General features: G+C 47.4%; 1 protein-coding gene across 1 annotated transcript in view; it reads right to left on the minus strand.

Moving 5' to 3' along the window:
- Positions 1 to 25,182, minus strand: part of cacna2d2a (calcium channel, voltage-dependent, alpha 2/delta subunit 2a) — a 238,121-nt gene that overhangs the window by 7,138 nt on the left and 205,801 nt on the right. Inside the window, exons 13-24 of the mRNA XM_056272768.1 lie at positions 16,415 to 16,493; positions 13,427 to 13,476; positions 9,533 to 9,622; positions 8,700 to 8,768; positions 7,884 to 7,958; positions 7,688 to 7,762; positions 7,430 to 7,501; positions 7,166 to 7,237; positions 6,949 to 7,010; positions 5,575 to 5,651; positions 4,317 to 4,331; positions 1,453 to 1,513 (exon numbers count right to left, since the gene is read on the minus strand). Of these exons, the coding sequence (XP_056128743.1) occupies positions 1,453 to 1,513; positions 4,317 to 4,331; positions 5,575 to 5,651; positions 6,949 to 7,010; positions 7,166 to 7,237; positions 7,430 to 7,501; positions 7,688 to 7,762; positions 7,884 to 7,958; positions 8,700 to 8,768; positions 9,533 to 9,622; positions 13,427 to 13,476; positions 16,415 to 16,493 (797 nt within the window). The remainder of the gene's footprint in view (positions 1 to 1,452; positions 1,514 to 4,316; positions 4,332 to 5,574; positions 5,652 to 6,948; positions 7,011 to 7,165; positions 7,238 to 7,429; positions 7,502 to 7,687; positions 7,763 to 7,883; positions 7,959 to 8,699; positions 8,769 to 9,532; positions 9,623 to 13,426; positions 13,477 to 16,414; positions 16,494 to 25,182) is intronic.

Below are 25,182 nucleotides of genomic sequence, written 5' to 3' on the forward strand. Positions count from 1 at the left end.
TGACGGTGGGGATGGTGTTCTTTGGGTTGTACTCCGTGTTCTTCACCCTCCAACCACGGCGAGTTGAGTTGAGCCCGAAAAGTTCTATTTTGGTCTCATCCGACCACATCACCTTCTTCCAGGCCTCTTCTGAGTCGTCCAGGTGTTCATTGGCGAACTTAAGACGGGCCTGTACATGTGCCTTCTTCAGCAGTGGGACCTTGCGTGCACTGCGGGATTTTAATCCATGACGGCGTAGTGTGTTACTAACCGTTTGCTTTGTAACTGTGGTCCCAGATGCCTTCAGGTCATTAACCAGTTCCCCCCTTGTGGTTCTGGGATGATTCCTCAACGTTCGCATGATCAGGGACACCCCAAGAGGCGAGATCTTGCGTGGAGACCCAGACCGAGGGAGGTTGGCGGTGGTGTGGTGTTCCTTCCATTTCCTGATAACTGCACCGACAGTTGTTACTTTCACTCGAAGATGCTTTCCAATTCTCTTGTAGCCCATCCCAGCCTTGTGCAGGTCTACAATCTTGTCCCTGGTGTCCTTAGACAGTTCTTTGGTCTTGCCCATGATGGAGATGTTGAAATCTGATTGATTGGGTGTGGACAGGTATCTTTTGTACAGGTAACGAGGTGATGCAGGTGTATTTTATGTGGGTAATTAGTTGGGATTGGGGGTGCATCTTAAAGAAAAACTAACTGGTTTGTGGGAGCCAGAATACTTGCTGTTTGGTAGGGGATCAAATACTTATTTTTCTAAATCAGGTGGTTATTAATTTTTATAAATTCATATGATGTGATTTTCTGGAATTTTCTTTGGGATTCCGTCTCTCACTGTTAAAATGTATATATGATTAAAATTATAGACTGTTGCATTCTTTGTAAGTGGGCAACCCTACAAAATCAGCAAGGGGTCAAATAATTATTTTCCCCACTGTATGCACAAATAAAAACATGCAGCACCACAACGGCAGCATGCAAGGGAGATCTAAAGTGGCATAGGAGAGACACGCAGGACTGGAGGGCTGTATTTTGATATGGCAGAGGTAACTTGGGGGGGGGGAAATTAATGGATGGATGCACAAAACTCAAATAATGGGGTTATTCCGTTGTAGTTAACTATACAACTTTTATTCACAGTGTTGTGACATCACTCGCTGTAACTCAAGAAAACAAATAAAATGGGCTCAACAGTGATGAAAAGAAGAAAAACCAACCGCATAAACGCAGCAGCGTAAACTCAGTATCACAAAATTTTGCACTCCAAGGAATACAGAGTGGTTTACAGGGAAGCGGATGATAAAGTGGATGGGAAGTGTTGATTGCGGCGCACAACCCCCCCCCCCCCAAAAAAAAACAACAACAACAACACGCTGTGCTGAAAGACACGGACACAAAACCAAAAAGGTGATGACCATCGATGGCATGAGGAGACAGTGAAAACAGCAAGCATTCACACAGGGCTACCTGGGAGCTATGAATACATGTCCTTCAGACTCAAAACTGTTTGGCAGCAGTGATTCAAAATCTGCAACAGAAAGGGGAAGATTATCTGGGAAGAGCCACGAGCAGAGCAGTGGGGAGTTGTGGCCAAATAGCAGCTGTTCTTCAGTGGTGCAGGGACGCGAGAAGGGAGTTTACCAGAGCAACATTGAGGATTCATGGGGGAACACCAGCGTTAGCCAATATGGTGCCTCAAATGGAGCCTGAGTCTCAATGGGCGACTGCATTGCTGTTTCACAAGCACTCACGGCTTTCTCTTTTCCGTGTTCGCTTTTCATCCAACAATCTCCGATCATTTTTCTTTCAATCTAATACACTTTGGGATGTCTGAGAACTGACTTGCCAGGCATTACATGTCAGGAAGCAAGTTCTCAGACAGATTTACCCACAATGAGTGCTTTCTTTTTTATTTTTATTTTAGGCAGGCATCAACATGGCCAACTATTGCATGGGTGGTGGGTGGGGGGTCCTGATGGAAGTGGTCACCCCTCAGACTGGCAGGGAGAAGGCACTGAGAGACACATAATCAGGGGAAATGTATTGCATTGTGAAGGGCATGTTGAAGGGCAACTTATTTATTCAGTCAAAGACCAAAACAAGGAAGGAAAAAAAAACAAAAATCAACCTTGACAAACGTGATGATCTCAACCGAGTTTTCCACAAATCCCAAATATTTCCATTTTGCCTAATGTTGGAGCTTTCATGGCAGACAAAATAAGGATTGGGGAACTAAAATAGCGTGCCCAGGTAGTGATCCGCCCACAATGCCGTGCACTTCCAGGTCACGTTTGTTGAGGAAGTGGGGGGCCGTGCGCCCAGGCAGTCTGAGGGGTGAGAAGGGAGGGGAAACAAGCTTGATGGAGACAGGGATTACAGAGGGACGACAAAGGAGTCAGGCGCTGCACCCAAGGGCACTCTGACACCCGAGCACATGGGAGGAGGACCTGGGTGGACAGGACACAGCTCAACACTGTGGGACCAGTCGGCAGGCTGCAACGGCTCCAGCCCAGCTGGCTGAGGTTTAGATGAGATAGTGTGGTGAAGCGATTTAGATACATTACATAGACTGTTAAATTAAAGTGGTGTCAAAATGTTACCAGCTTCATTTAATCTGACATGGGATCATAATTTCCTTTATGAACATTTGCTTGAAGGTGGTAGTTTAAACTGTGTACATACAAAGTGTAGCAGTGCAGTTAAATTAAACGTTGCATGATTAAGGCTGTAAACTGTAGATGTGTGTTTAACTTCCTACTATTATTTCTATTTATACCGTAAACTAAAATTGTTCACAAGATAACACCTTTGATTCACATACCTTTACTTGCATACAGTGGCGGTTCTAAGGGTGGGGGGGGCAGGGGGGCACTGCCCCTGTAAAATTAAGCCTGGACCCCCCTCTGGCCCCCCTAACTGTGGCGAATATTTTCTTAAGGCAGAAAAAATAATAAAACGTGGAACCAGGAAATAAATCGTGTTGTATAGTCGAACCATTTAGGTGACAGACCAACTGGATTTTGGCGCTGACTGAGATCGACTGGGCGTGAGCAGTGATACCAAAGTCTGTCTCTGGTAACGTTACTCCTTTGCAACAGGTGAGACATGTTCATCATTTCAAAACCTACTCAGCTATACAAACTTATAGTACGTTAACACTGAGTGAGTGTTTAGTGTTTATTGTTATATGTCTATTGTTTGTCTTTTGGAGAACCAAACCTATGGGGGTGGTGGTGGTATGTAACAGTTGTGCTTAATATATTTGATACCCCTAAAATCGCAGGTGGCCTCAGCCTGGCCCCCCCATTTGAAATGGTCTGGAACCACCACTGCTTGCATAGACTTTTAACTACGTTTTATCTACTATTTGCACGCACTATAATAAAGAGATCCACTATTCCCCTCTTTTAATTTTTCCCGTCTACTTAGATATATTAAGTTTTATAATCTCATGTTATGTCTTATACGTTCTGTATGAGCAACCCAACAAGTCATATCTCTCTCTGTAGTGCATATTTACTTGCCAAAAAAACATATTGTGAGACTCTGATTCTCGATGTGTTTCTGAGAAGCACTACAAGGCATTGGCACTCAGTCTTGTAAAAGTTATATCGTTTGTTGTCGGAAGGGGGGGTTTAAATTAAATGAAAGATTCATCAAATCCTGTACATTAACGTAAGAGTTAGTTAAGACATATCTTCGCTACATGACATTGTAAAAGAGCGATACAGGAAAAAAGAGAGAGGGGAGACGAGTGGAGAGTGAGTTAGAGGCAATGACACGGAGAGATTGACAGAAGTAAGAAGAGGAGAGAGAGGAAAATGGAAAATAGCGGAACGGGGGGAAAAAAGTGAGTGAGAGAGAGAGAAAGAGAGAGCGAGAAGGCGCAGCTCGTTCTGAGCTACCCGCAGAGAGGGAAAGGGTAAGTGGAACAGCAGACAGACACGTTTTAACAGAGGGAACATGAATAATATCTCTTCTTTAGGCGCGGCAGGTGTTTTGTGGACGCGGGGCAGAGGCTGGGGGCCCGAGGACCCATCGGAAGGGAGAGATGTGGGATCTGAGCTGCGGCAGGAGGGTGGGTGGGTGATTACTGAGGAGGAGGAGGAAAGAAAGGAGGGGGGGGAAGAAAAGGAGAGAAAGTGGGAGGAAGAGGAGGGTCCTGGAGGCAACACGGGCAGGGACAGAGGCAAGCAGGCTGGGACAGGTGAGGGTGGGGGGGGGCAGCAGGAGAGGATTTGGGGGGGGCGAGAGGTGTGGGAGGAAGGCAGCGGTAGGTAAGGTGTAGGTAGTAAAGGTAGGATACGTGGACCAATATGGAGTATACTTGCCCTTGGTGTATGGCACTGTGTGGATCCATCAGAGAAGGAGTGAGCAAGAAAAGAAACAGGGGGTCGGGTGGGAAGGGGGGGGTCACAGACAATATTTTATTCAATTACTGTTTGAATAAAAATATTGTTTTCTCAAAGGAAAGAAACCAATTAAGTCAAACAACACGAGAAGAAAAAAATAAATAAATGAAGAGCAAAGGTCTTCTTTGCGAGAGCAAACGAGAAAGAACAAATGAGGGAAAGGAAGAAGAACAAAAAAAGGAAATTCAAGGAAAGGAAACACAACAAAGACAAAACTGGCATTGTGACACTGTTAACCATGGAGTAAATGAAACTTGGAAACAAAACACAATGTACCAGAGAGGGGGGGGGAAAAAGGGGGGGGGGAAATAAGGTCTGGAGAAAGAAAGCATGAGAAAGACAACTGGTGTCCCCATTCAGACCAACACAATCCAAACTCCCACAGTGGACCAGCGCTTGGCCTGGCCCGTGTGGGAGTTTCCTCTACTGAATGATTCCAAAGCAGAGAAACATCTCACAGCAATCCAACAGAAGAAAACAAAAAAGAAAAAACAACAAAACCAAAAAGTTACCACAAAATAAAATTGAGAAAAAGTCCCAAAATCATAAAACTCATCTGAAGGAGTGAAAAGCATGCCTGTTTTCACAGTTTTTCAGAACATAAAGAAAAAAACAAAAAAACAACAACTTTCAACACAGATGCTTCAGAATCATTACTTGGTGGAGAAGAGGCGAGAGCATTTGGCAAAAAAAATAATAGTACATGGTCACCATTATTTTCACCTTCGTAACACAGTAGAACCACAGCTTTCACCTTTCTGTCATTTCAAGGTTTGTTTGTTTTTTTTCTTCAGCGAGTGTGAAGAAAAAACATCACCATATTACAGCACAGCATGAAGACAAGAGGGGAAAAAGGAGACAGAGGTGGAGTCCGGGGGACTCCGGGTATGATCCTGCCTATCAGACAGCGAGAAAGACGGGGTGGATGAGGAGGAGGGGGGCGGCGGAGGACTCCGCTCGGACACTCCTTGGGATGATGTCGGAGACCGAGGCCAACAGGGTAAGCGTAGGGTCACATTTGGGAGTAAGAGAGAGAAGGAGAGAGAGAGAGAGAGAGAGAGAGAGAGAGAGAGAGAGAGAGAGAGAGAGAGAGAGAGAGAGAGAGGAAGAGAGAGAGGAAGAGAGCTAGAGGATGCACAGGAGTCTGATAGTATGTGGGTTGTCTCCTGGTACTTACACTGCACCTGCAGGATCTGGTCACTCAGGTTGGCCTTGATGTGGTTCTCACTGTACGTGGGCAGTACCAGCCCTAGACTGTGGCGGTTGAGGCAAACGCAGAAGATCAGAGACACGCAGACACGTGCACATGTGCAAAAAAAATGAAACCGTGACGCACGGACAAACCAACGTGTTGACGCAAACACACACCTGCAAACATGACGTGCATGCACACACTGTCACACATAAGCTGCACACACAGACTTCCTCACTTCTCAAATGCCTTCAACTCGTTTTGTATTAACCCCCCCCCCCACACACACACACACAGAGGGTAAAAATATTAACATAAATACTAGTACCATATTCTGTTTAGCTTTGTAAAATAATATTCGGAGTCCGGACACTTTCGTCTGTATGAGCATTAACTCCCCCCCCCCCAAAGTGCAGAAATCCCAGAGAAAAATGTGTCCTGCCTCCTAATCTCCGACGCCACACAAAAGTAAAATATAGCTCTTTAAGAGGATTAACTGGAACAGATGGGAAATGAGGCTGTGACAGTATCAGGTTCACACTGACGCCAGTGCCACAATATAACATAATATAAAGCTAATTCAGATGTAAACAGACATAAAATATCAGACTTTCAAATGAGCCAACTAAGTCAGTCTTGCAGCTGTTGTTTTAAGGCGGCGTGGTATGCAAACAGTCCCAGGAGCAGTTTTGTTTTACTGTTTTTCTGGCTTTAGGAGAGAGAGTTGCCTCTGCGGCGGCGTGGACTTGTACCGGGGCACAATGATAACATATGTGCATTTTTGAACACATTGGCATTTCCCCTTTTGAGTGTTAAAAGGACTGTGAAGGGATTTCCTTCACACAGACTACAGCGGCAGCTTGAGCCAGGCATGATAACAACACACATTGGGCATCTGGGGGACTACTTCATGGCATACAGCGCAATTTTGCATCGTGTTGCCTGGAGAAAGTGACATTATAAATCCCACGTTCAGTCAAGTCCTGCGATGAATAAACCACGCAGTTAATTTGTGCTTGGAGATCCACCGTGCTTTCCTGGAAGGAAGCGCGAGGTTCTTTAATCTTAGATGATGCAGATGCATCATTTAGTGCGTACACAGAAGGCTTATCAGCATCCTGACTTTATGCAGTAATAGCGTCGGTCTACTCCGCGCTTGATAAACGGGTGATGTACTTCTAAATTTGCACACCACATTGACTGATGAATGACGGTTGTCAGGCTGGTGTCTTTGAGAACCGTGTGACATATCTACCTCCGAATGTCAAATCAAGGTTAGAAGAAGGCGATATCAACTCGACTCAGGTTCGGGTCAGGCACTCTTGAGGGTCAGGTGATTAAGGTTTGTTTTGAACATACCTGTAATGTGTGCCATCCACAGGTGTCCACGTGTATGTCCGTACGGCCTCATCGATGTACCTCTGTTGTCAGACAACCACAAAGGAGGCCCTGATAAGTACCACAGTCGCATCCTCGACACAAATCTGACTAGAATGGCGAGGGAGCAACGTCATCTAGCAACATTCTGCAAGGTGCCATTTTGGATCATGATTGACCTCACATATTGGTGACTTGCCTCATCAACTGACTTAATGAGTGTCTTGATTTTTCTTTGACTCGGTTTGCCATCAATCATCTGTCGACGGATCTGAGAAGAGCACGAGAAGAGGGGAGAGTGCGTGGTCTGTTAAAATGACGGCCATAATAGTAGAGAATAGAAATCGTCGAGAAAAGATTAATCAAATCCAGCAAACACGAAAATAAAGTAGACAGTGAGAATAAACGTTTACGTAGCTGTGTTTGACAGAGGGGACGGAGTTACAACAATGTAAGTTTTTACCTCCTCCTTGTTGCTGTCCTCCAGCTCTGCATCCAGAAAGTCCAGAGTGACAGGCTCCCTGAAGTTAATGATCTGAAGAGAGCGAGAGAGATAGAGAGAGAGAGAGAGAGAGAGAGAGAGAGAGAGAGAGAGAGAGGGAGGAGTTTGGAGGTGGCGGGATTGCATCAGTCAGTCAGTGGAGATATGTTCATATGTCACCCGAGGAGTCTGCGGCTTGCATGATTTTGACGCAGGACATGGTTCAGCCCTTCCTCCTACCTTGGGCTGTAGGTTAGGATGCAGCAGTACATAACCATTTGGGTCGATGGCAAAGGTGTAGCCGTTGGCCCCAAGCTGTGGCGAAAGAAATGGGAATAAAAAAATGTAAAAAAAAAAGAAAAGCCCCCGGCACAATTAATCCGAAGAAAGACGCAACATTCGGGAGAGTGACAGAAAATGTTCATGGCATGCTCACCCTGTATGTTGGCGTCTTCTTTTTTATTTCGTTGATCGCGATATCTACTCCCATGACTCCCAGGATGAGCTGGTTCTGCAAACAGAGCATGTAGTGAATAATATCTCCTTATCCATAACCACGCTGCTCAGCGCTTACCGGTGCCATTACAGCAATCCTGCACTGCCACTATTTGTGCACGTGACAGAAACACATCAGCTCTGAGAGTGCTAAAAACATCCCATGCCACCTGTGATTTATCATTTTCGAAGGTCATCTTACTTATTCCACTCATTTATTCAACAGCCTGTCTAATAACTGAATGACTCATAGTTGGTAAAAAACCCCAAAAAGAAACACCTTTAAAGGCTGTACTAGAGGATGCATCAGCACTGCTGGATTGGAGTGGGCAGTAGAAGTGGTTGTAATGTCTGCTGTCACCTCAAGGGGGAGGTGTTTGCCCAGCAACAAAGCAACTGGGACAACGCCATTAAAAATGACAGATGACATTCATCGTGATGGGACTTAACAAGAGAGAGGGAGAGGAGCCGTCCCACCCCTCCTTCCAGTCAACACTACAGGAACGCGTGCCTGTTCTCTCAATGCAGAGCCGGAACCACGTGTAGAAGACTTGTTACACCTCTGGACCATTCAAACAGTGACAGCCGAGGACAGCCGAATTTGATCAGAGGATTATCACAGGAAGTTGAATCGGTTCATCCGAATCAACTTCCTGTGATTTTCTTACCTGGATTATTGAGCATGCATAAAGACGACCAGAGGATTAGATTCTGACAAAAACGATGACACCCATTGTGCAAGGCTTGTTGTTGCTACCTGTGAGTTGCCCCCATCGGCGGTGAGGTTGAAGACTGGCATCGTCCCAGTGATGACGAGGCCCAATCCCTGATAAAAGGTAGCGAAAAGAGGTCAGCTATTTGCGAGGTTCATTTCATTATACTCTCTTTCATTTAATCAGATTATCACGTTCGACGCTCGCCCGAGAGGTACCCCATCGCTGCTTCATCTGTGGAAAATCAAATCTTACCAGTGAAGGACCCCGTACTGCTTGGTGGAGCATAGCGATGATGCTTCTGGGGTAGAGTACGGGGTTTAACTGCCACCAGGAACAACCATGTTAAAAAATGGTCATGCAACGCTTTCACGATACTGTAAGTTGATTTAGATAAAAGCATCTACCGCATGATGTGTGTGTGTGTTTTTTTTGTAAGCTTCCTCTACTGTTGCACTTATTGTATGCCACTCTGGATAAGAGGGTCAACTAAATGGCCCAAAAATCAATTTGCCACAAAAAAAAAGCACCGCTCGAAACGAACGCTGAATTAGATGGAATATTGTTACATTAGAGACTGAGAGTAGGAGCCTGGCATTATTATAATTCATATCTTACATCGGCCAGGAGAGAGGCCCAGATGTTTTTCGCTTTCATTTGGGAGATTGAAAGCCAAACTGGCTGCACTGTTTTAAACCGCACACCATAAGTAGCAGAGAATGAAAACAAGGAAATAACAGATATGGACAGGGAGAGATATACGGAGGACTCTGTATCTTAACTGAGCTATTCATGATATATTTACAGGACCCACCAAAGGTTACCAAAAATGATTTTCTCATTTGAGGTCATGGTTTGAGATTTTCACATTTCTCACCAGAGCATCCTGGTAAACATTGGTCCACTGGACCTGCTTGGCTCGAGGCCCAGCCAGCACCATGGGACGGCCCAAGACATCGAGATACTCCTGAAATAACAGAAGAAAAAAATAGTAAACGCTCTGGTACACACACTTCATCTAAGCGGACCGGACTCTCTGACACCATAAGATATTACTCTTCATCTCTGTCTTCTTCTGTCTTTATTACACTCATCCTTTTTGTCTCCCTCTCAGTCACCCCCCCCCCACACACACACACATCATCAAATAGACTATAACTTTATAGTGCTTGTCGTGTACAGGCGTTAAAACAGCGAGTTGGAAGAGTATTCCAATGTTCATCTGTCATAAAACTATAAGACCTTGACTGGCCCTCTTCCCTGTCACCACATAAACTGGCGGACCTCAAGCGGAGGCAGCAGCACAGCAGCCCCGCAGAGCCATAAAGCCTGCAGTCTTCAGCAAGTCAAGCCGTTTTTCATCATTACGAAGGAGCTATTAAAAACACATTAGAGGTGTCAATGGCACGACGTTCAAACAGGCCGCTCTCCCAGTGGCTCTACTGTCAACCCCAGCAGCTTGAGAATGTCCCACAGCACTTGCAGACAGGGGTGAAGGGTTAAATCTACCAGCAATTCATCATATTTACCATTCTCTCTTTCCGTAGGGTCGCTTTCATAGACTCTGACAGCAGAGATGTTTTTTTTATGGGGTTTTTTTTGTAATCACCTATTGATCCATTTCATTTTGTGTTGCTGTGTTAATTGGTAAAACTACAGAGTGTGTGACCCCGTGTCATGCAAAGCAAATGACACCGTTTGGAGGAGAAAAGCCTGCAGCTTTATTTTCCATCATCTCTTTATGCTCGCCAGAGAGAGTGCATGGATCCCACTGTGAACCCTTGTTCTTTGTTTTTGCTAAGATCAGAGACATCAAAATTACGCCCCAATTAGGGCGTCCGGGTAGCGTAGCGGTCTATTCCGTTGCCTACCAACACGGGGATCGTCGGTTTAAATCCCCGTGTTACTTCCGGTTTGGTCAGGCATCCCTACAGACACAATTGGCCGTGTCTGCGGGTGGGAAGCCGGATGTGGGTATGTGTCCTGGTCGCTGCACTAGCGCCTCCTCTGGTCAGTCAGGGTAACTGTTCGGGGGAGGACTGGGGGGGAATAGCGTGATCCTCCCATGTGCTACGTCCCCCTGGCGAAACTCCTAACTGTCAGGTGAAAAGAAGCGGCTGGCGACTCCACATGTATCAGAGGAGGCATGTGGTAGTCTGCAGCCCTTCCTGGCTCGGCAGAGGGGGTGGAGCAGCAACCGGGACGGCTCGGAAGAGTGGGGTAATTGGCCGGATACAGCTGGGGAGAAAAAGGGGGAAAATCCCCCCCCCCCAAAAATTACTCCCCATTTAAAAGGCCTGTGTGTAGTTTCGCCAATATTGGCAGTAGGTGATTAATTGTGTCCTTTGTGCCACTCCACTCCATCAACTCACCACAGAGGGCACAGGTATTTGTCAAACAGTAAAAACAGGAGCCATTTTCACAGGTTGACAAATTTTCTTGCATTTTAAAGCGGAAAAGGAAACGCTACTGCAAATGTTCGACTCTCGACACGGTCCTTTGTGTATCCATCATACATGAGGGGGCCGCCCTTTGTGAGCGCACGGCTATTTCACTATTGTGCTCTTGACCGTTTGTTATTCATCGCCTGAATATTGAGGTGCTGACAGGCGTAACCTATTCTATTATTAGCTCTCTAAAAGTCCAGTTTAACATGCCACGGGGAGATATTCCATCAGGACAATGACAGCCAGACCTTTTCACAGGACATCAGGGACATTTTCTGCCTGACTAGAACAATCTAGAGAGCATAAAAATCTTCCAACAGGAGGTACATGTTTAACAGGAACCAGAAAAACACAGACTCCAGACTCCTGCAGCATCTGCATATTTATAATATTCAAATGTCTCTCTGGGTTTTAAAACAGCTGTAATCAACCAAACTCGAGGCTTCTAAGTGGGTCTCCACTTTATGTGCACTCGACGGGCTGCACTCCATACACCTGGATCTGTTAAAAGACTGCCGCCCCCCCAATATATATTTTTTTTGTATTGAAGAGAGCCAGGTAGAATGACAGGGGAAATAGCATAGAGAGAGAAAGAGAGAGAGACCGGATCAAATGAAACAAAGGTTATACAGCAAACTTAAATCCATGACCTTGGGGTTAGGTCTTTGCTTAGCTCGAGTGTGTATGTAGGTGTGTGTGTGTGTGTGTGTGTGAGTGTTGTAGCACTCGAGTCCAGGACTCGGACTTGAGTCCGACTCGACTCATGACTTGACTTGGACTTGAGCACTGATGACTCGGAGTCGGACTCAAGCATTGACTGCATTCGGACTCGGAAGTTGGAGATGAGGACTCGGACTTGTTAATTGATAAAGATTGTTTTTTTTGTGTTTTTGTTAGTTTTTTTGGTAATAGGCCCTAATAATTTGGCATAAGATATTGATAGCTATGTTAATACCGTAACATTGATCACCAGAATGTGGTGATCAATAGCTTTTTTTACGGTGCCAGAGTGGCGCACTGGAGCCCATCTTGGAACTCAACTCGGACTCAACCTTGATGACTCGGACTCGACTCGGACTCTTCTTTGGGGACTCGGACTTGAACACTGGGGACTTGAGGCTCGACTCGGACTCGAGGTTTAGTGACTCGACTACAACACTGGTGTGTGAGTGTGTGTGTGTGTGTGTGTTGGCTGGCTGAGCCAGGAGGAAACTCCAGCAAAGGTCTAGAACTGGAAACCTCAGAAAATGGTGATGTTGGTCAATAGTCGCAGGAAACCGGACACCCACACACACAGACACAGTTTCCACAGCCCTTCCTGTATCCATCATATTCCGCATAAATTTATGAATCTGGATTAAATGGGATAAAACATTTCTTATGCTATCTGTTATTTGGTTTTGACGTGATTGCAGCGGTATTGTCAAGCAAGGCTGGAACCCGTGATGCTGAAGGTCGAGGTATGGGAGAGAACATAAGGCCCAGATGCCCGTATACTACATGACTGCAGTTACCCACCTGCAGAAAACCTATTAGAGTAAGTGGCAGTTCTCAGAATATAAATATGCCAGAGTTAATGGAACAGCTGACAGTCTATTCCTGGGCCTGATCGTCGGTGGGATGGAGGGGCGGAGGGGTAGGGGTGTTGAGTAGCCACCCCCCCCAGCAACTGACTCAATTTCTACAGCTGGAATGAGGTTATCCCAAGGGGCTGTAGAATCTGGTAGTGCCTCAAGGGATTGCCTTGGCAGGGCCTCGGTTGTGTGAGGAGCCTGAGGTGTGTGTGTGTGTGTGTGTGTGTGTGTGTGTGTGTGTGTGTGTGTGTGTGTGTGTGTGTGTGTGTGTGTGTGTGTGTGTGTGTGTGGTATGTGAGAAAAAGATAGAGTGCTAGAGATGGAGAGAGAGCGATACGAAGGGAGACAGAGAAAGACAGAGGGAGAGAAAGAATGAGAGAGACATTCACATGGCTGGTACTGAGCGAGGGCTGGATTAAGCAAGCCGAGCCCGTATTTCACAGAGCTTCTAGAAACACTTCTTGAGAACATATGGAAGGACAATTTTGTTTTGTATTTTCATCTCTCTCTTTTCTTGCCTACCCACAGTTATACAGCACTGCCCCCTTCCCATCTCCATATTATGGGATATTTATGGTCATGTCTATGTTCTGCATAATTCTCATCAAAGCTAGCATGGCTTTAGAATGAACAAGTGTGAACTTGAACGAACTGGCGCACATAGTGAACCAAACAACAACGGAGTGACACAGATGCGCATAATGTTATGTCAATATATATTAAAAAAAACATGTATAACATAAATCTCACCTGGGTGTTGATTCTGATGGCGCCAATCGATGGAATTTCAAAGTAGTAACCTGAAAGGGAAGCGAGAATCAATGCGCTCCACTGATTCGGAAACCTCACCACCTTCTTCACAAACCACACCTGCATTCAAGTAGACATTTTGTGAGGTTTCTAACAACTGCAAGTTTAACACCCAAGCTGCCCACATAACTGCTCCATTGAAAGATGTGACTAGTCATTTCATGCTATTAGACCCACGTAATGCCGCTGGCGCCGATGGACAATGTCGAGGCGTGCAGGTATGGCTTTTGTCCATTGACCCCGACTCTCATGATTGTACTGCTGGACGTAAATGTGGGGGGGCTCATTGGGAATGCCGAGCCCCGGGCGCTGCTTGCTGATGATGAATGGAGGGGATCGACTGACTGGGTCAATAATCGCTGCTACTCGCCAAGTTATTAAAGCCACGAGTGTTTATACGAAGATCTGCGAAACGGAGACCGCATCCCTAGAATGATCCGTGGGAGCGATGACTGTCATTACCTTATTATGTATTTCACCACAGCGATACGTGTTGAGATTACCCCCCCCCCCCCCCCCAGTCCCATTCATTTATGCATGCGGGGACATTACATGTATGCCCACCTTTGTGTACATGCACACATACGCACCCACAGCGAATTGAAATGTTTTGGGTTTTTTTTTGTTTCATTGTGTCTCGCTGGAGGCAAGATAAGAAGACGTCTGTGGTTTTCGCATCAGCGTCAATAAGATGTGAGGTGAGAGAAACATGGTTAACAATTAGAAAGTACACATTACACACTGCTACAAGGTACATGCTACCTAGCTATTTGAGGTTCTACCGTGAATTTGATCGATAACCTATTTTCTTTTCCTATTTCTTTTACAAATGCCATGTTACATTTCACAATGCAACCTGGACATGTTTTCATACACGTACATTCAGCAGTAGGTTGTTGTGAATTTGAGCAATATTTCACTCCCTGTTTAGGATTTACATGCTCGTTTGTAACTGAGGATGGGGTTCCAGGGTGCTTGGTGAGGATCACAAGATATAGCTCAGTGAAAACCATAGAATAAATTGCTTTGTACGCCCCCCCCCAACATAATATGTTTTAAGGCATACAAGTGCTATCGAGATAGGAATGCGAATTCTTGTAGTTTTTTTGTTTTTGTAATTGTTTGTAGTTTTTGTAGTTTTAGTACCAGATTCAGTTCCTATTCTATATTTCTGATATCGACTCACTTTAAGGTGTATACTTAACCCATATATTGATGAGGGTGTATTTTCCTAAAGCAGATGGTTTCCTAAAGCAAGTGGTCATTTCGAATACTCAGGGTATTGCAAAGCTTTCTGTTTTTGGACAGAACAATTTTGGACACCCTCCTGTGGGTAAATTTTAATCACCCCATATTGTATATAAAAATGCGTACCGGGTACATGTTATATTTCTACCTCAAAATTGGTGCTTTTATCCGACTGTTTTTGAACATTCCCTCATTAATTCTGATATGGGCACTCCCTACAAGTGAGCATGTTGGAGTGGTGGCTATGTCTTCTTTTGGAAAATGAAGCTAAAGAGCTAGGAGGGAGAGAAAAAGGGGTAAGTTTCTTCTTGTAAAGGGACCGGCGTTAAAAACGTGCAAGAACAGCTAGTATCACCAAGTGGCCTGTTGTGCGTGCAAGAGAGAAAGAGCTGCGCATGTCTGTCTGCTTGTGTTATGTGCATGTGTGTGAGTGTGTGCGTGCAGTTGTTGGATGTGTGAATATGTCACGGGTGAATGCTTAGGGCCTGAAGAAGTGTCAGGGAGCTGGCTCTGTTTGAGGGTGATATCAAAGAGTAATAACTACTGAAGATGTGAGAGGACAGCTCCATGGAGGATTGCATGTTAACACTATTGTCTTACGTTGGCATAGACTTTGGTAGTAGCACTGTAATCACTACAGCAGTGAACAGCAAGAGCATGTTGGCACACAGGCATAATCCTGGACTTCCCACAGCTTGACAGGGAGATGGTGTGGTTATCGTTCTGCTGCCAGGCTCCTCCTGCTAATTAATAACAACTTCTAGGGAGGTACTTCTAACACACTTGGCTCAATTGGCAGCGAGCTAAAAAGTAGTTGAGTAAATAGCTAGTAAGCAGTTAGCTTAGCGCTCATACACTGAGCTAAAGGCCTCAAAATCAAACCACAAAGAGTGGATGTGGCGGACTTGAGGCAAAATGGTGAGTTTAAAATAAAACAATGTTTCAAACAGTATGAGTTAGGGCACGTGCAAGACTAAATTGAGCTTAGTCAAGTTATTTTTCATGAGGACACAGGTAGCATATTCAGCTGCAAAGAACATCTGAATCATATGGGTCATCAGACTGCATGACAGAACCAGGGGCCTCATGTATCAATCATTACTATGGGCAAATTTGTGCATACATACCCATGGGATTTTTTTAGCCCTGAAGTTTGTCTCAGAGACGAGCGTAGAACCTGGGTAACCCCTGAATTTAGACAACGATTGGATAACACTGATGTCATTGCAGGTCTGGGTGATTGCTTGTTGCAAGAGGTAGACAATAGATGTTAGGAGGAAGGAATTATAAATAACCATCATGCTTTGCCACTGACTGTCAGATAATCTTAAAGGCTAAAAAATTAAAAGGGTGTGTATGCACAAATCTGCCCATAAGAACGATTGATACATGAGGCCCCAGGTCTGTCTGGATGGACTCGCCGTGTTACTTCAAGGATTACTTCAGGGACTGCCTCATGAGGAGAAACGTTTGATTTGGAGGTATTTGGTCGAGCAAATATCAACATTAGGAACTGTAGTTTTTGAAGTCTGTGGACTAGCATCTGACTAGCTTCTGCAGCATGTGGAATATACGGTGAAGGAAAAACGTGCACACATGATGAATGACTTCTCCGTTCCTACTATTTCTATTTTGAACTATTAATACAAACAGGTAACTCGCACATATATGCCCACCCACCTTTATTTGCACAAGCTATCCACTGCAAAGGGGTAACATCATAGTTATGCTGGCCAACAGAGAAGGTAAACACACGGACCTGGAAGGAGCGAGCGAGCGAGAGAGAGAGAGAGCGAGAGAGAGAGAGAGAGAGAGAGAGAGAGAGAGAGAGAGAGAGAGAGAGATGATGAGTTCTTCAGTACAGAACAATTGTCAGACCTTTCACCAGCCAACTACTCCCTGTTCAGCCATGTCCATGCTCTGATTCACCTGAGTTGTAACCACATCTGCAGCATATTCACCTAATCACCACTGGGGATTTAAGGACTACAGTTCAGACACCTCTTCGTGAGGTGATGAGTTTGCGCTACCAAATCATTTCATTGGTGTTTATACCTGTTACACTGTTCCTGTTTTTTTTTTTTTTTGTTGGCTTGGCTTTTTTGACCCTGATCTTTGTCTTTCAATTTGGATCGTGTACAGATTCCTGTTTGCGCTTCCTGCTGTTTTGACCCTGGCTTGTGTTTTTTGATGATCCCTGATCATTCTGATTTAGATTTGTTCGTACTGCTTTATTAAAAAAGGACAAGAACACTGCAATTGGATCTTCTGACTCATTCATTACAGAATACCTGGATATGAATTCAGCGGAGCTTCGGGAGCTATTGACACAAGAGGAGAGGGTAGGAGAGCTTGTGCAGCTTCTGCAATCTCATCCACTGTCCCTAACCCCCCCAAGGCCTGCGACTGATTCATCTACGTCTGCTGACGCTTCTTCTCACCCTGGGTCGACTTCCAGTTCAAGTGCGGGTCCAAATTCTCCAGCATTCATTGCCACTCCCGAAAGATATGACAGCAATACAGATATGTGCAAGGGCTTTCTTATGCAATGCTCCATATAGAGTAACCACAACCCCCATACGTTCCTGTCTGAGACTGATAAGACTTTGTGATATCACTGCTAACCAGAAGGGCACTAGATTGGGTGACTGCCCTATGGCACAAAAATTACACAGCATTAAATTCAAAAACCCAGTTCATAACATGGTTTTAAGCAAGTGTTTGATCACCCTTCCTAAGGGTGTGAGATTGGTAATGAACTCTGAATTGGGTCAGAGGCATCGCTCAGTGGCTGACTATGCTCTTGAATTCAGATCTCTGGCTGCAGGGAGTGGATGGAGTGAACCAGCCCTTTTCACAGTGTACCGTCAAGGTCTGAATGCTGATCTTCAGACAGAGCTCGCCTGCTGTGCGGACACATCAGGTCTCAACCAGTATATTCAAATTTCCATCTCAATCGACAACCTCTGTGATCGCAGGAGGCAGCGCCCAACCATTCCGGTAATTTGACACTTACCTGCAGTTTCACCAACACACTAAATTTCCTGCTTTTAAATTCGGATAAAACTGAGATGCTGGTCATTGCCCCTGCTTGACACAGACACCAATTTGATCAAGTAACAATAATAATCGACAACGCTGTGATTTCACAAAGTGTGGCGGCCAAAAATCTTGGTGTTACGTTTGATCCCGGTCTTCCCTTTGATAAGCACATTAAAGAAATCACCAAGGTTGCCTTTTTCACTTACGGAATGTAGCTGAAATTCTCTTTCCTGTCTATGGCTGACGCAGAGACTAATACATGCATTTGTTTCATCCAGACTTGATTACTGTAATGTTCTTTTTTTTAGGTCTGCCACATGCTAGTACTAAGTCTTCAGATGGTTCAAAATGCTGCAGCTAGAATCCTAACTAAAACTAGAAAATTTGACCATATTACACCAGAACTTGCCTCCCTTCATTGGCTTCCGATTCATGTTAGACTTCAAGGTGCTTCGGCTGACTTATAACATCTTAAATAGACCTGTCTTATCTCTCATCTTCAGTTACAAGTAGGTAAACTACATCACAAGGAACTGCAGTTGCTAGTTATCACATCCCCCAAAGATCCTCTGGTGCTTGTACATCCATAGCTGTGCTTACACAACCTGGTCATCTCATGGAGTCCGGGAGAACTTCTGTCTTGGGGCTCACATTGTCATTCTACTTCAATTCAGAGTCCTAAGCAGTCAAATCTGAGAATTTTCCGATACAATGAGTTCTTAGATGTGTTTAGTAAGAAGGGGACAGCCACTTTTCCCCCAACACCGCTGATGGGACTGTGCCATTGAGCTACTGCCTGGATCTTCACCACAACGAGGTAAAATGTATTCACTTTCTATCCCTGAATCTGAGGCCCTGGATCAATACATTGATGAAGCTTTAAGACAAGGAATAATTCACCTTTCTACATCTCCTGCAGAATCCAGTTTCTTCTTTGTAGAAAAGAAATATGGGGGACTTCATCCCTGTATTAACTATCAAGGCCTGACTCAACATACAGTAAAGTTTTGTTACCCACTCCCATTGATCCCTCCAGCCTAGAAGTCTGAAAAGGCTAACATATTCACCAAATTGGACCTTAAGAGTGCATATAAACTCATCCAGATACGTGAAGGAGATGAATGGAAAATTGCCTTCATCACCACTAAGAGGCACTATGAGTACCTGGTAATTTTGTATGGTCTAGCAAATGCTCCTGCTGTGTTCCAGTCTTTCACGAGTGAGATCTTCCATGATATGACCAACCGGTTCTTGATTGTATATATTGATGAGCTCTTTATCTACTCTTCCAGCCTGCCTGAGCACATTCAACATGTCCGCATGTGCTGCAACAGCTTTGGGAACATTACCTGTTTGCAAAAGCTGAGAATCACCACTCCTTTTCTAGGGTATGTGTTGGGTTCTGGCATAGTTCGTATGGACAACAGCAAGATTTCAGCTGTTCATAATTGGCTAGAACCAAGGACGGTGAAAGAGTTACAGTGGTTTACGGGCTTTGCAAACTACTAACTTCTTCATTTCATATGGAAATTCAGTTCAGAAGCTGCTCCACTCAGCTCTGATCCAAAAGACCACAAAGACTCTTCACTGTAATGATTTGGCCCATACTGCCTTTCAGCATCTGAAGGAGTTATTCACCACAGCACATGTGCTAAAGCAACCCAACCCAGCTCTGCCATTCATAGTGGAAGTGGATGCCTCACATCATGGTAAACCATCTAAGTTATATCCCTGTGCCTTCTTCCCTTACAAACTGTCTTCAGCAGAAATAAATTATAATGTAGGGAATAGGGAGTTACTGGCTATCAAATTGGCACTGGAAGAACAGAGACATTGGTTCGAGGGAGCTATTCACCCATTTGTTGTGCTCACGGATCACTATAACCTTGAATACATCAACAAATTTCCACCCTGGTGAACAATAAAGATCTATTCTATACATTCGTGAAGCAAGGAGACTTAACCCAAGACAAGCCAGATGGGCCCTGTTTTTTAATCATTTCAATTTTACTGTCACCTATTGCCCAGGCACAAAAAATGTCAAAGCTCTTTCTAGACAAATTGAATCCCCGAATAGGCCTTCAGTTTCTGATAGGATCATACCATCGTCCTCTGTGGTGGCACCAGTCAAATGAGAGATGATAGATGCCATTCAAGATGCCCTACACACAGACCCAGGACCAACAGATTCGCCACCTGACAAGACTTATGTCCTAACCACCATCTGTCTTCAGCTCGTGCAGACTTCTCTCAGCTATGGTCACCCTGGAATAACACGAACTACAGAGTTGATCTCCTGGAAGTGCTGCTGGCTGTCACTTACAGATGATGTCAAGACTTAATTCTCTCCTGTCCAGTTTGTGCCCTGTCAAAGAATCCATGTGCCTTACCCACAGGTATGTTGGAACCCTTGCCCATTCCTGGTCACACATAGCCATGGACTTCATTACTGACTTGCTCCAGTCAAGTGGTTGTACCATCATATTAGTAATTGTGGATCGTTTTTCCAAGATGTGCTGTCTTATTCCACTGTGAGGCCTTTCTACAGCCATGGAGCTGGCTGAATGTGTGTGCAATCAAGTGTTCAGGTTTTATGGGATTCCAGAGATCATAGTCTCAGACAGGACTCCAGTTCACTTCACGGTTGTGGAAGGCTTTCTGTGAGCACTTGGGAGTCAGTGTAAGCCCATCCCTGAGCTACCATCCACGTCACCTATGTCAATACTACTCTAATAATAAAGCAAATTGGAGTTAGTAGCTATCGTGGGCCAAATATACTCAAAATTCCCTCGTTCATACCGCTCTGAGGCTAGCCCCCTTCCACTGTGTTCTAGGTTACCAACCACCGTTGTTCCCATGGAAAGCAGAGTCCAGTGACCTTCCTGGCATTGATGAGTGATTTCATCAGAGTGGTCAAGTGTGGGAGATGGCCCAAGTGCAACTCCAAAGGGCTGTCAGGAACCAGAAAAGGTTTGCAGATTGCCGCTGGCGCCCCACTCCCATATTCCACCTTGTTCAACTGATTTGGCTGTCAATGTGGGACATCAAGCTCCGTCTCCCCTCCAAGAAGTGTAGCCCCAGGTGCATAGGTCCTTTCAAGATTCTTCAGCATGTTAATCCTGTGACTTATCGCCTACAGGTACCAGTTCGCCCCTATCTTCCATGTCTCCTTATTGAAGTCTGTTTTCTTCAGTCCATGAATCCACCAACTGGTCCTACCCCCACCCCGATGTTCCTGGCAAACCAGTCTACTTAGGCCCAATCTCAATTCTCCCCCTTGGCCCTACCGCTTGACACTACCCCTCAGTTTTGTGTGCGACTGCGTAGGGTAGGGTGTCCCGTTTCTTTTGGGGATCCGAGGGGTAGAGGTCATCTAGCACTCCAAACGGCCCTCCCTGTTATATGTCGGAAAGGAACCAGTGCAGGGGTCCGGCAGGGTCAAGCCCGTAGGCACGTTTATTCTTATTCAGGGAAGGGAAATGCAGGATGTGTATGGTGCAACTAGAGTCCTGGATGTGGGGTGTGTAAAAGACTATGTGTTTGTGTGCAGGGCGAGTGTGGTGCGTGTGTGCAGGAATGTAAATGACTGGAGGGTGTTTGTGCGTGTGCGTGCTGGTGAAGCGCAAGTCCGGGAGTAGGGGTTCTGCGGGAGGCAGCGTGGGAGCACAAGGGAGGGGTCCGAGGAATACAAGGGACGCGAGGAAGACGGAGCCCGAGAAGCACAGGCAACGGGGTTCGTACTAGATGGCACAATCTCGCAATGACTGCACGTCAGCGTCCTTTCTTATAGCTGGCTGCAGATTGGCTTCAGGTGCGCTGATCACCGATGAGCCTCTGGTGCGTAGCTGCGCTCTCAATGAGCGCGCTGATTGAACCCTGCTGGTAGACTCAGGCGGAGATGCGCCTTGCGTCTGGATCACAACAGTACCCCCCCTCCTACGGGAGCCACCGGGCAACCGTCCAGGGGCATCACGGTGTTCCAAGTAGAAGTCCGACAGGAGGGCGGGGTCGGCGATGTAAGACCGGGGCACCCAGCTCTGGTCTTCCGGACCGTAGCCCTCCCAGTCCACCAGGTACTGGAAGCCCCTCTCACGGCGACGGACACGCAACAGCTTCCGGACCAGCCAGACCGGGTCGCCATCCTGGAGTACACGGGGAGGAGGCGGGGCTGCGACAGGTGGGGAGAGGGCACTGACAGACACAGGCTTCAGCTTGGAAACATGAAACACGGGATGTGCACGAAGAGAAGGAGGGAGAGACAAACGCACCGCAGTGGGGTTGACGATCCTCTCCACAGTGTAGGGTCCCACGTAGCGAGCAGCGAGCTTGCGAGAGGTCGTCGGGATGGGGAAGTCCTTGGCCAGGAGCCAGACACGCTGACCAGGCTGGTAGACCGGGGCTGGGACGCGACGCCGGTTAGAGGAGTGTTGGGACCGGTCGTTGGCTCGCAGCAGGGCGGCACGAGCAGACCTCCACATGCGGCGGCATCGGCGGAGATGATCCCCGGCTGATGGGACCGCCACCTCAGTCTCTTGCTGGGGAAACATGGGGGGCTGGTAGCCCAGTGAACATTCAAAAGGCGACAGTCCAGTGGCAGAGCTAGTCATGGTGTTGTGAGCATACTCAACCCAGGCCAGGTGCTTGCTCCAGGTCAAGGGGCTGCTGGTAGTCACACATCTCAGGGCAGACTCCAGGCTCTGGTTGGTGCGCTCCGCCTGTCCGTTTGTCTGAGGGTGGTAACCAGAAGAGAGACTGACAGAAGGCCTGCCACACCTGGGAAGAGAACTGGGGACCCCGGTCAGAAACAATGTCCAGGGGAATGCCATGGAGACGGACCACGTGGACAACCAGCAGTTCGGCGGTCTCAGCGGAGGACGGGAGCTTGGGGAGCGCCACGAAATGGGCCTGCTTGGAGAAACGGTCGACAATGGTAAGTATGACCGTGTTACCCTGACACACCGGGAGTCCAGTCACGAAGTCCAAGGAGATGTGTGACCAGGGGCGACTGGGGACCGGGAGGGGACGCAGGAGACCAGCAGGGGGGCGATGGGAGGTCTTACTCCGGGCGCAGGTGATACACGCCGCCACAAACTCCCGAACGTCAGCCTCCATGGTGGGCCAGCAGAAGCGCTGCCGGAGGAAGGACAGTGTCCTGGAGGCGCCAGGGTGGCAGGTGAAGCGGCTGGAGTGGCCCCACTTGAGAACCCTGGAGCGGACAGGGGCAGGCACAAACAGACAGTTAGGGGGAACGTTACCAGGGCTGGGGTGAGTTCGCTGGGTGGTCCTGACCAGAGAGTCGATGGCCCAGGTGACGACGCCCACAACACGGGTCGGAGGCAAGATGGTGTCCAGGGCACCCTCCTGGGTGCCATCCTTCGTAGACGCCCCCGGGTGGAGCCTAGAGAGCGCGTCTGCTCTGGAATTCTGTGAGCCTGGACAATAGGACAGCATAAAATTAAATCGGCTGAAGAATTGTGCCCAGCGGGCTTGGCGGTCACTCACCCATTTAGCTGACCGGATGTACACCAGATTCCGGTGGTCTGACCACACCAGGAAGGGATGCTCCGCCCCCTCGAGCCAGTGTCTCCATTCTGCCAGGGCAGCGTGGACGGCCAGCAGCTCCCGGTCGCCGACATCATAGTTGCGCTCAGCTGGTGTGAGGCGCCGGGAGAAAAAGGCGCAGGGGTGCAGACGGTGATCCTCTGCTGAGCGTTGTGAGAGGACCGCCCCCAACCCAGAGTCAGAGGCGTCCACCTCCACCATGAACTGGCGGGTAGGATCCGGGTGGGCAAGCACCGGGGCTTCGGAGAACCTCCTCTTGAGGTCTGTAAAGGCGGTCTGATCCTCTGGGGTCCAGTCAAACTGGCGGAGGGTGGAGGTGAGGGCTGAGAGGGGCGCGGCAATGTGGCTGTAGTCCTTGATGAACTTCCTGTAGAAGCCCGCAAAACCCAGGAAGCGTTGCAGCTCTGTCCGGTTCTGGGGTCTGGGCCACTCCAACACTGCCTCGACCTTCTTAGGGTCGGTCCGAATGCGCCCCGCCTCCACAATGTGGCCAAGGAACTCCAGTGAGGGGGTGTGAAAAGTGCACTTCTCCGCCTTGACAAACAGGCGGTTCTCCAGAAGGCGCTGCAACACCAGGCGAATGTGTTGGATGTGTTCGTTGAGAGTGCGGTAAAAAACTAAAATGTCGTCCAAATAAACCACAACAAAAACATTGATCATGTCCCGGAGCACGTCATTAACAAGGGTCTGAAAAACTGCAGGGGCGTTTGTGAGGCCGAAAGGCATAACTAAATACTCGAAATGTCCGAGATGCGTATTGAAAGCAGTCTTCCACTCGTCTCCTTCTCTGATGCAGATGAGATGGTAAGCACTGCGTAAATCAAGCTTGGTAAAAATGGTGGCAGCAGAGAGGGGTTCAAACGTGGAGCTCATGAGGGGTAATGGATAGCGATTCTTAACCGTGATGTCATTAAGTTGCCTGTAATCAATACAGGGGCGGAGCGTGCCATCCTTCTTACCAACAAAGAAGAATCCGGCTGCCATGGGGGAGTCGGAGGGGCGAATGATCCCGGAGGCGAGTGAGTCGGTGATGTACTCCTGCATGGTCTTCTTCTCAGGAAGAGTGATGTTATACAGCCTCCCAGGTGGAGTGCGGGCACCAGGGAGGAGCTCAATAGCGCAGTCATAGGGGCGGTGTGGAGGGAGAGAGAGTGCCTCGGTCTTGCTGAAGGCAGCCGCAAGGTCATGATAAACCTCGGGCACGTCGGAGAGGTCTGGAGGAGGAGGCTCAGCCTTAGGAGCCCCAGGAGGATAGGAGGCGGAGCGGAGACAGTTCGCATGGCACACAACACTCCACCCGACGATCCGAGCGGAGGACCAGGCGATGTTGGGGTCATGTCTCTGCAACCAAGGCCTCCCGAGAACCAGTGGTAAGGAGGGAGCAGTGAACACAAGGAGGCGGATTGTCACGACATGGTTGCCTGAGACAGTTAGCTTGAGAGGCTCAGTGATGTGGGTGATGCGACAGAGAGCGCGTCCATCCAGCGAGCGGGTCTCCAGCGGGGTGAGACTGATGCCAGCCTGCCGAGCTAGGGCCCCGTCAATGAAACTCCCGTCAGCTCCAGAGTCGATAAAGGTGCCGATAGGCAGAGACTGCTGACCCCAGGCGAGAGACACAGGGAATAAAGGAGAGGGGGAAGGCTTGTTCTGGGGCAGAGTCATGCAGCTTACTAGTAGCCCCTCCCCTACCCTAGTAAGCTCGGCCTTTTGGGCGTGTGGTACAGTCCCGAATGAAGTGTCCACCCTGCCCACAGTACAAACAGAGCCGGCCTCGCATGCGCTGTTCGCGCTCAGCCCCGGTGAGGCGTGACCGAGCCACCTCCATGGGCTCCACCCCAGGCTCA

The sequence above is a fragment of the Lampris incognitus genome, chromosome 2 (assembly GCF_029633865.1).
Source record: "Lampris incognitus isolate fLamInc1 chromosome 2, fLamInc1.hap2, whole genome shotgun sequence".
NCBI lineage: Eukaryota > Metazoa > Chordata > Actinopteri > Lampriformes > Lampridae > Lampris > Lampris incognitus.